This window comes from Silurus meridionalis, chromosome 19, assembly GCF_014805685.1.
Source record: "Silurus meridionalis isolate SWU-2019-XX chromosome 19, ASM1480568v1, whole genome shotgun sequence".
NCBI classification, from domain to species: Eukaryota; Metazoa; Chordata; class Actinopteri; order Siluriformes; family Siluridae; genus Silurus; species Silurus meridionalis.
Window position 1 is genome coordinate 935,262 of NC_060902.1, and position 12,239 is coordinate 947,500.

Below are 12,239 nucleotides of genomic sequence, written 5' to 3' on the forward strand. Positions count from 1 at the left end.
CTGTTTACCATCCCTCTCTCTACAATGCCTCTCTTTTCCATTCTACTCACAATCATCCCTCTCTCCATCATCTCTATATTACTGTCTTTATGATCCCTCTTTCTACCATCCCTCTTCATCATCCATCTCCATATCCCTCTATCTTTCTCTCTCTATCCCTATCTTTCTCTCTCTATCCCTTTATCTTTCTCTCTATCACCCCTCTCTCTATCTCTCTTCCATTCTTTTCTCTATCATCAAGATTTATCAATACTTTCTATCTTTCTCATTTTTCTTTCTCACTACCATCCTTCTTTAAATTATTACTATCATTTCATCCTGTAATCTTTTTCCAACAGTTAGTTCCTCCTTCCTGATTTTTATTTACTGCTTTTGTTGTTTTATATTCCTTTACTTTATTATTTTCTTTCCTCTGTATCTCTTTTTCATTGCTTTATTTTTTCCTCCTTCTATCTTTCATTGTTTCTTCCATTCAATTTTTTTTTTACTTTTTACTTTTTCTTTCTTTACAATCTTGAAAATGAACTTGTACTAATGTCCCCTCTCTCTCTCTCTCTCTCTCTCTTTTCTGGATTTTCAGCATCTTCTCATTCTCCCTGACAATCTCCATCTCTGACATTCTTTTTGTTTTTTTTCCTTCTACACCTCTCACACCATCCATTTACTTCTTCTTTTTCCATCTGTTTTTCTCTCACTTCCATTTACTTTTTTCAATGCCTATTACAGTTTCAGCCATTTCTCCATGTCTTCCCTTTGCTTTATTTTTCCATTCTCACTCCTTCCTTCTCTCATCTCTTATTCACTTATTTCCACTTCTCTCTCTCTCTCTTTCTCTCTCCCCAAATCAACCACATTTCTCTCACCTCTGCCTGTTTCTCTCATTCATCCCTTTCTATCCATCTTTCTCTCTCTCTCTCTCTCTCTCTCTCTCTCTCTCTCTCTCATTTTTCCTCTCCATCCGGCTCCATTTATCTCGCTTTTCTCTAATTCTGCTTTAATAACCCGGAGCCTTCATTTATCACAGTATTGAAGAGCGTCAGGTCATCTGAGGTCACCATCTCTCTCACACACACAAACACACACACACACACACACACACACAACGCATAAAAGAAGATCGCAAAAGAAATCGAAATATTTAGAAAAACTCACGAATGAAGTTTATTGCTGATCAGATCAACCTGAATGACATTCTCTCTTTCTCACACATACACACACACACACACACACACACACACACACACACACAGAATGAAAGACATGTAATTAGACATGCACACACACTCAGACACACACACACACACACAATAAAACACCCTAAGCACTCAGACACACACAGCATGAAACACACACACTCAGACACACACACACACACACACACACACACTGTGTGAAACAGTGATACACACACACACACACACACACACACAGAATGAAAGACATGTAATTAGACATGCACACACACACACACACACACACACACACACACACACACACACACACACACAATAAAACACCTAAGCACTCAGACACACACAGCATGAAACACACACACACACACACACACACACACACACACTGTGAAACACATGTACAAACACCGATACACACACACACACACAGAATGAAAGACATGTAATTAGACATGCACACACACTCAGACACACACACACAAAAACACCCTAAGCACTGAGACACACACAGCATGAGACACACACACTCAGACACACACACACACACACACGTAGAAACACAGACACACAAACACACACATGCAGCATAAAACACACACTCAGACACACAGTGTGAAACACACATAGAAACACACACACACACACACACACACACACACACAAACAAAGCTTGAAGGCAAAACAACTGTGTGTGTTTTACGCTTTGAAATGTAGTTTCTTAACACAATGTTTTGTTCTTTTCATTTAAATTCCCTATAAATGTATTTTATTTATATTTTAGTGAATGAACTGATTTATTGCACCACCAGCCGAATGTCAAAATCACTTTAGTTTCACTGTGACTTTTAAAACAGAGCTACAAACAAGATCAACTTTTTCATTTATTTATATTATTTTTATTATTAGTTTTGTTTCTGCACATCGTGTGAGCGAGTTGTGAATAATTTTGTTCAGAAAGTCTCAGTGACTGAAAAGTGAAATAAATAAGCGAACAAATAAATACAATAAAAATATCCAATAGAAAAAATAAGAAATATAGAATTATTACAGAAACAACCAGAAATTTCTGATGAGTTTTTAATGTTTGACCATGCGATTTACACGATTATCATCATTACACAATTCACAGATTAATATTCACATTTAATTCGATCAAATGTCCCATAATGCTCCTGGTGATCACATGACAAGCCGTGACACATGGAAACCCCGCCCACTTTTTTTTTTAACATCGAACATTTTAAAATGATATAAAAGTTTACACTCGCAGTGTTTATTATTTATAGTTACACACTAAAGTGATAAATTCAGCACCTAAAAGAAAATGTACGTCTTTCTCTACATCTCTTTCTTTTTTACAACTTTCTGTATTTCTTTTTTCCTCTTCATCTTTCTTCATTCCTTTCTTTTTATTGTGAATATTTATTTATTCCATTGGCCAGTTATCTTTCTATCTGTCTTTTTTGCTTCCTTCCATTTTAATTTTTCTTGTAAACTTTCTTTCGTTCATTACTTAATTCCGCGCAATTTTTCTTTCTTTATTTACTCTTCTTTCTTATTACAGCTTTTGTTTGTTATCTCCTCCTTTCATTTTTAATAACTTTTTTAGAATTTTTAGTTTTTCTTTTTATAGCTTTGAATTTGAATTTTCTTTCTTTCTTTCTTTCTTTCTTTCTTTCTTTCTTTCTTTCTTTCTTTCTTTCTTTCTTTCCTTTTTTATAACTTTTTATTTGAATTTTTAGTTTTTTCTTTTTTATAGCTTCTTTCTTTCTTTCTTTCTTTCTTTCTTTCTTTCTTTCTTTCTTTCTTTCTTTCTTTCTTCCTTCCCAGGCTCTGAGAGAGTCTGATGCTGAACGAAGCTGGACGCTGGGGTTTAAAACATTGAGTCTGATGCTGAAGGACCTTCTGTGCTTGTTAGCTCTTTTATCCATGGAGAGAGTATCAGACCCCGGTCGTGCCTCGTCTGATTAACTGTACTGTAAAGTATGCAGTGAGTGTAGTGTAACTTTATATAAAACAATATATACAAATAAAAACATTCTATCAGTATACAGTCACTTGAGGAGTAAATCCAACACCCCTATCTGCTCCAGCTTGGTTCGAGCCACAGAAGCCCAACCTTTGTTAGCCAGTGGGTTCCGGGGTGAAGGGTGCATGATACCCTCTACCTTCACCTCCACTCCGGCTTCAGCGAGGGCACGTCGAGCTCGCTGCTCTGCCACCTTGCCCACTCCGATCACCATGGAAACACCGAGGGCACGTACCACCTGGCACAGCGCAGCGTCGCAGTGGAGCAGCAGGGCCTCCCGGTCTTCAGCAGGCATCTCGGGGGGGGTCACGTTCCTCCCCGTCTCGGTCATGAACATCAGAGGGCACAGGTTATGGACAAAACAATGACGGAAAAAGTGTTGCGGTTCTCCACAGACCTGCTGGAAAAAACTCCAGAACCGCGCGCCACTCACTTCGCTCTGAGAGCAGAGAAAGCCTCTGATTGGACGTTTCGGATGCTCGTTAGGAGGATGACCCACCTCACCGCAGATCTTCAGCCAATCGCGGGTGGCCTTTACCTCACCAAACGGAACCTAAATAATAAAATTCAGAGCAAAAAAAATTGTAAAAATATATATTAATATTAATACAATAAGTGACTGAGGATGATTAATGTCCTACAACAGCACAATCTCACTTCTGTCCTAATAACTTCAGATTACAGCTTTACCTCCACAACATCTGACTCTGGAGACTCTGGAGATAAATCAACATCTCTATACAGACAAGGACTTTTTTTATATAACTATAAATAAAGACTATTTTGTTAGAAAGTAACTTTTTGTTAAATAAAACATTCTTGGTTATAATAAATGTTAGTAGGACATTAGTAGATGTTAGTAGAAGGTAAAGAGTTGCATGTACTCCGGTCTGTGCCATGCCGAACGGTCCCGGGTTCATCCCCAGGAACAGGACGCTCTGTCTCCCGTGGCAGTATTTCTCAGCATAGAGACGGTGTGTGTCCCACGCGTACTCCAGCGGGTTGTATATATAACGCACCGGATCCCTGAAGGTCAAAGTTCGCAGACAGGCACTAAGTTCCAGCTCGGCCTGGAGAAACCGAGCTGCCACTGGGGAACAGTTCGGGAAAAATTCATCAGAGTTTAAGATGATTTTCTCCGACTGCTGTTCCTCCACCTGAGTTTGGTCTCCAGTCTCCTTCCTGCTGCCAATTACAGACAAACACACAAACAAATTTCATCCTTTTGGTTATTTTAAAATGTTAATACACGAGTTATAAATAATTCTTATAAGTAAAGATTAATTTTGCTACAAAACAGTAACCTTTCTAATAATTAACACCAAAAATAATAATTCATTGAAGTTTCTTTAATGATTTTCTTTACATGTTTAATTAGTCTAAAGATTGTTTATTTTTTTTTTTTAGAAGTAGTTCAACACAGTTCATGTCCTATATGATCCTTCTCAGGTAGAACCTGGATGGTGTTTTAGTACGGATGTGTGAATTAAAACCGGTTACAGTAGAAAAGATCTACAGTAGAAAGATTCACAGTAGAAAAGTTTCTAGTTGCTGTTTTGCAAACATTTCAAACTGCCACCAACTGCTACTATACAGAAGTCTATATGTTTATTAGAACCCTCTTTGTTTATATTTCTCTCGTTTTTTTGCAAATTGTACTGGATAACTTATTATATAGAATGTATACTGATTAGTGCTTTTTTGTGTATCTGTCCTGTACTGTCTTGTTTTTCTCTTGTCTTTTGTCTTACACTGTTTGGACTCGGTTGATGCCTTTTAGTAGCTTGGACACCGAATGACAATAAAAGCTTCTTACCTTGACTTGAGTATGAAGTTTACAGTAGGAAACTTTACAGTATAAATGGTTATAGTAGAAGAAGGTAATAATATAAAGTTTTATGCAAAAAAAAAAAGAGAAAGTTTAAAGGGGTTACAATCGAAAAGTTTATAGTAGAAAAGTTAATAGTAAAACTTTTTACAGTAAGAAGATTTACAGTAAAAAGTGTTACAATGGAAAAGTTTACAATAAAAAGGTTACAGAGGAAAGTTTTAGACTATAAAGGCTTACAGTAGAAAAGTTTACAGTAGAAAAGTTTACAGTAGAAAAGTTTACAGTGGGTTAATTTACAGTAGGTAGGTTTACAGTATAAAGTTTTGTGATGGAAAGACAGATGTGTAGGTGTTTTGAATAGATTTGAAGCCCCGCCCAAAACACCTACACGTCATTCCATCACTGCAGACTGAATAGTGATTGGCTTGTTTTTATTGATGACATATATTTGTGGGGAAGTTTGTTGTTTGTTTTTACAGAAAACGTTTAAAAGCAGATGATACAAAAAACATGTTTTTTTTCTATGATACATGAGGCATGATATAAAGATATAAAAATTATTTTTATTGATATAATTAAATTAAAGGTGTGTGTTATAAACAGTTAAAAGGATGTAATATTTATATTTCAGGTGCAGTGACAGTGTAAGATATGTAATGTTATATTTAATATATAAAATACTGAAATTGAACCAGAGTCCGTGACGTCATGGTCACGTGACTCTCGAGTTCCTCTATACACTTTGTGTGTTGTACTGTAAATCCAACACGTTTGGGATTTTATCACAAACTGGAGCAGAAAAAAATATTTTAATGTGCAAAAAGCATTAAATTATCTCTATAGTTTATATGACTAAATGTTTAACTTCTTAATTCTCCTAAAATTCGCTGTGCTGCAGATAACAAAAGAGCCGCAGCGCTTCCGGTCTGCACGCGTTTATCAGACACTAAAATCCAATCTAGCGAAATAAAAGAAATAAAAAGTTCATGCTCTTCTGTCCGTTTATATATTTATCTATTTCACTCAACTAATACACAAAAGAATCTGTTTTTACCTCGGAGGATCATTGTGTCCTAGCATTCTCCACTAGCGTTCCGGCAACAAAAGGACTATGAAGCCGTGGTGCATTCTGGGATGTGTAGTTTACACAAACAGACTGGCGTCTCCAAACACCTTTAACGCAGATTTTTAAGTCGACTGATTTAATTAAGACTTAATTTTAGACTCTGTGAGGACTTTCACACCAAAGGGTCCATTATTTAAGAAGTAGAAGCTCTTAATGTGCCTAGCATGAACAAGAGACTACTTCTGACTAGCACATTTATAACACACCTAATGCTGTGTGAACACAAACCCACAACTGATCTCACAACATCACATCTTCTACACATCACATCTTCTACACATCACTAACATTAAAATGTATTCAGGAGAAAAGATGTAAAAACTATGACTATGTATACAAGGCCTTCCTGAATTTATCACCTAAAAACTTCTAATGTCCTTATCACTGAATATCATCGAATATTTATAATCATTATTTAATATAACTATCATCTAATATACAGAAGTATTATTAAGTAATACTAATTACTATTCAATTTAACTAGTTATTAGCTAACATCTAATTAGTCGCTATCATACACAGTTAAAAGCTAATACCCCTCGTTATCATCTAACAGGTAACTAGTTTCAGTTAAAATATCTAGCGTTAGCTAACATGCAGTTATTGGTTAACATACCAACATATCAATAATACCCCTAATTATCATCTGATACCACTAGTTAATATCACTAATATTAGATAACATACATAGTTATTAGCTAATTAACCTAGCTTTTAGCTAACATTAGAAATATTAGCTAATATCCCAATTATCATCCAATAATCCTAGTTATTATAGATGTCTAGCTAATACATTTACATTAGTCTCACTTTCTCTCTCTCTTACACACACACACACACACACACACACACACACACACACACACACTTCTCTTTAATTGTATCTAATCATGAGTATTATTAGTGAAGTGCTAAAGAGCAGAAGTCTAAGAGCTAGCACACAATAAACAGTGAAAAATAAACACCAGGTTCTGGCAGGTTCACCAACCCACGAGTAGAACATTAAACACGGATGTGATGAACACATGCAGCTTCAAGGAATTAATTCAAGTGCTAGTTGATGTTAGCATGCTAATCCAGCCAACAATGTTTTTTAACTCAAACCGAGAAGCAGTGCAGCAGATGAAAACTTTCTCAATCAGCAGCCATGTTTGTTCTGTCTGTCCCGTGGGTTCTGTGGTGCACAATGGAAGCATGAAGGTAGCTTTGATAAAGAATGTCAAGTCCAATGAAATAAAAAATGTGTTGTGGAATAAACCCTACTCCTCCTTGTGTCTTTTATTTGACCTTGATGCTGCTTCCACACATGACCTCTTCCTCTCCGGTTTTCTCCAAAGGAAAGGTCGACCTTTAGCACAGGTTTTTACCCCAGGACAAAGCCCCACACTTTACATGACCTCCGGCTTCTTCTTTCAGCTTCATGATCTCACTTTCGCCAGAAAACCACTGCACAAGACCCAACCGGATCAGAAGATTCCATCGTCCACTACACCACTGCAGGAGCTGATCAAACTCATCAACACCCAATAATTACCATGATTTACCCTGGCTGTGTTTTGGACCCGTGTGGCATTTTACATGTGTGTGTGTGTGTGTGTGTGTGTGTGTGTGTGTCCACATTCCTGCCCTGTTATTCTGGGGAGAGAGAGAGAGAGAGAGAGAGAGAGAGAGAGAGAGAGAATGAATAAAAGAGAAAAGTGAGATATTCTCTGCAGTGCCACATTCGAGGAGATCCCTATCTCTCTTCGCCGTCTGCTTCTGTTGCCATGGCAATGACAGACAAAAAAAAAAAAAAAGGTGTCTAGCACAAATGCAAGAAGTCTTTAGGCTTGACCTCCATCTGAACCAGCCTGAGGTCAAAGGTCACAGTCCTACAGTGACACTGAGCAATGAAAGGAAAAAAAACGAGAGAGAGAGAGAGAGAGAGAGAGAGAGAGAGAGAGAGAGATATGAGGATGAAGAATGGAAGAGGAGAAGAATGTGAAAGTAAAGATGGAACAGGGAAAATATTGGATGTGTGTATTTTAAGATGATGTTATTGCTTTTTAAGATGATGCTATTTGGTTTTATACTCAATTCCAATTGGCTGACAGGTTTTCATTCTCGGACGCCTCTAATGCACAGCTATTGCAAAGGTCCTGATGCTGGGTAACCATGGCAACAGGCAGAACTAACGGTTCATTAACTACAGTGGCAGGCCGCCAGGGCCAGCAAGGCTTCAGAATCACTCATTTCATAGCTGTTCTCTCGGGAGCTCTGCTTCCAGTAGTGTATGTTTGTGTTAGAGTTTCTATACAATTATTTTTCAGCAATCACATGTTGCCAGGGTCAAAATCCCCCTTCAGACCTTCAAAAGCAGCACAGTGGGTGGCTGTAGCAGGAACTACATTTAACTCAAAGTTGTTATTTTAATCAAAGATTTTAAGTTGGCCAATCTGAGACCCTCAAGCAAGCAAACGAGAACGTCTGCATTTTTTCCATCCTCTGATTGGATGGTCAGAGTGCGCACTAGTCGCAGTTCAACCCGCATCTGTAGCAAACTGCACAAGTTCAAATGTGTGGATTTAATACCTTTTTTTTATTCCACAACAGCTGCCAAAGGAGAAGAAATTGATTTAGTCGCAGAAACACTTCCAAGCACATTTACAAGATGGACTTTTCAAGAAAAGCTAGACATCGTGAGGAAACGTCACCAAAACAGTTCAACACAGTTGTTAAGCTTTTTCATGACCCATTTATACTTGTGTTTTCTTTCCTGTATAATTTGCACAAAAACACACAATTTGCATTTATTTCAAAATCCCAGGAAAACCGTGATGCACGAAAATAAAGCACAGAAACGCAGGAAACCCCGGGGTGATGTGGTGAGGTGAAAACCAAGGCTTCTGCTGGAGATGATGTATGAGGGAGGTGCAGTTGTGGCTCCAGTGAAAGGAGACGTGTTGAATTGTGTTCGTTGGGTTTCTTGCTTTAGTGATGACGTTCATTCTCAGTGTATGAGATCCTGTGTGTGATGCAGCTCTGATCTACTGCACTTCTCTATAACACTGGTGGTTTCTAATACCGTAGCATCATAATGATGGATTAAGTGGTGGATTGGTTCAGGCAGGACACCACTGAAGGTCTAGGAGTGAAAAACACGACCTGCAAATGATTCATTATTACACTGATGAATGACAAACAGCAAATTGAAGAGTGTGAACGATTGAATAACATCTGTTTATTGATGTGGGCGGGTTTTCTGAGTAACAGAAAATAATAAATGAGTGCATATTAATATGATCTGAGGACATGAAACATGTGAAGCCTCTCCTGGTCAGTACGGCTATGACAAAACACAAAGAACTATAAACAGGTTTGATCATTAAAATGATGCTGTGAAACATTTCTGAAGTGAATACGGTATTAGATTCAGCCAGCTGTGACCTCCTGTGGTACTTTTAGATGGCTATCAAAAATCTCTTTATCCAATTGTAAACAGCTAGCATTCATTACCTGTGCTACATTTACCTTTAAATGAGCTAAATATCCCAAGTGATGTGATAATGTTAGCACGTTAGCGAAACACTTCTGCTGTATATCTAATGAATAGTAACTTTCCATAGTGACCTTCACAGTGGTAGCTTACCTAGCTAGCATTAATATTAGATTAGCAATTACATGATGTAACTTTAGCTAGCAGTCAGTGATATCCTGTGGTAGCTTTAGATATCTATTAGTAGCATCCTATAGCTAGCTAAAAATTTCTACAATATTTATGAGGATTAAGAGAACTTCAGGTCACCTTTCAAGTGATCCCTGACATCTCAGAAGGTTAACTGCAGAAGTCATGGCTGTTTTTCTTTTTTTTTTCTTGTGATTGAATTTATGGATTTTAATTAGGAAATGTGAGACAGTGGAAATTTCTCAAGACCAGGAACATGAAGTACATGCTGGTCTTCCTGAAAAGAATCTCCTAGCCAAGTTTCTCTGTAAAAATAAACCATCAATGACACAAATGCATTAAAGACCCTTGGAAAAAAACAAATAGCTTCCATGTTGGAGATTGTTGCATGATGGCTATGATTTCAACTTAAGGTTATTTATTACTGGCTAGCAAACACCAAGAGATATTTTCCTCAGCAAGTCTCATTACCATCAGAGGTTCTATCTCTGATTAAACACCACAAAGGAAATGATTAGTGTCCAAATAAAATGACTACTGAGTCCCTGCTACTTAGGTAAAGTTTTTGCAGGAGGTTTTCTGTAGCTCGCTAAAGTGACCAAACGAGGTTGCTGTTAGCTAGCTAGATGAAGTTACGCTGTAGCAGCGATCAACACTCGTTCCCTCATTTGTCGCTCTTTTTTAATTCACAGAGGAACCGCAAAGAAACGTAAACTTTACTGCAGAGCTTCACTTCAGACACTGAACCTTCACCACATCAGCAGTTACAGTCACGTCTCTTGGTTAAATAAAGAACTCTAGTTAAAACTTTTCCATCCAGATGAATGAGTAGTTACCATAGAAACGACAAAGTATCAGGACAAGTGTGTGTGTGTGTGTGTGTGTGTATAATGTAAGGTTACTGCTAGCTAGCTAAAATAGCTGTAAGAGTTTAAGAATTTAGAGCCCGGATGAGACGCCTGTCTGGGACTATAACAGTCTTGCTGACTGAGTGGGCGGGGCTTATTATCAATCAGTCTAGCGTTATCCAATCACACAAGTACTCTGAGGTTTTACATAGATAAAATAAATTAAAAAAGTGTTAAATTTTCTATTATATAGGAAAGATTCTGTTTTTCAAAAAAATAAAAATATGAAATGATTTGTATTACAATATAAACATTATGAATAATTATTAAACTATTACTAGTTAATTTGTAAGAGTAATAGAGGAGTGTGTTTGTATTTAATTTTCTGAGTATTTAAATTAAAGGGATTATTTCCGCTACAGAACCTCGAGAACTCTGAACATTAAGCCGTAGTCAGGACGGAAAACAAATCAATTGCGCCCCCTGGTGGTCTTCAGCAGAGCAACACTCTCAATCCGAGAGAAAACACGAACATCATGCTGCAACCGACCTGAACATTCACGAAGATCCACGTCCTGTGTTTTGTTGAGTCACAATGAAGTCTAATGTTAATGAAATGTAAAATAAAACTGCTTTTTTAATTGCTATGGTGACTGTAGTTAATGAAGAGTTTTAATTCTGACATTTGTTTATAAAGATATATACTAAAAATAATAATAATAAAAAAATAAATGATCATTATTAAGCGGTATTTTTGTATAAAAAAAGCAACATGTGTTAGATAATATGTAATAGTATAAAATAAATATTTATATTCACTGCTAGTTTATATTAGACGTATATACACACACACACACACACACACACACACACACACACACACACACACACACACTTATAATAAACATAAAGCAATATTAACAACAAATCAACAGCAACAATAACAAGTTGTTGTAAATTTGTATAAATAACGTTTATGTCACTTTTACTAAAAGATCAGAAGAAAATTCGAGTTAACACAGAGGCCAGAAAACCACAGTTCAAATACTACATGGTCAAAACACACACACACACACACACACACACACACACACACACACACTAATATGTTTATTTAGACCACCACAGACACCAAATTATCAAAAATGTTCAGCAATAAATACACTGAAAATTAAAATGCCAGTCGATGCATTATCTCTCGTACACACACACACACACACACACACACACACACACACACACACACACACACACGTACTTGCCTCGGGCCTGAGTTTATGGTCGTCTGTTCACACAGCCGTTGTGTTCAGGCATCTGAGGAATGAGGAGCGGCTGAAGAACCGAAGTGCATTAAACACACACCCGCTCACACAGTCACCCGGTTTTACTGTCCTTATAAAGACCTTCTATTTACATCATTATTAATACAACACTTCACCTAAAACAAACTAATGTTGGATTAACAGAGAAGTTTAAGACTTTTTAAAATAATGCAGAGTCAAAACACACATTTAATTTGTTGAATTTTGGATTTAGGAATCATTTTAA

The 12,239-nt window shown here is 37.1% G+C and overlaps 1 protein-coding gene across 2 annotated transcripts; it reads right to left on the reverse strand.

Annotated features, from left to right (window-relative positions):
• Positions 1-2,894: 2,894 nt before the first annotated feature.
• Positions 2,895-6,257, reverse strand: smug1 (single-strand-selective monofunctional uracil-DNA glycosylase 1). Of its 2 annotated transcripts, none has more exons than XM_046874593.1 (3): positions 6,108-6,245; positions 4,107-4,404; positions 2,895-3,775 (listed from the first exon to the last, which is right to left on the reverse strand). In XM_046874593.1, the coding sequence occupies exons 1-3, from the start codon at positions 6,131-6,133 to the stop codon at positions 3,248-3,250; spliced, it is 852 nt and encodes a 283-aa protein (XP_046730549.1). In that variant the 5' UTR covers positions 6,134-6,245; the 3' UTR covers positions 2,895-3,247. The 2 variants fall into 2 exon arrangements, with proteins under 2 accessions (XP_046730549.1, XP_046730548.1); XM_046874592.1 differs by having other exon boundaries at positions 2,896-3,775; positions 4,107-4,407; positions 6,108-6,257.
• Positions 6,258-12,239: the final 5,982 nt, after the last annotated feature.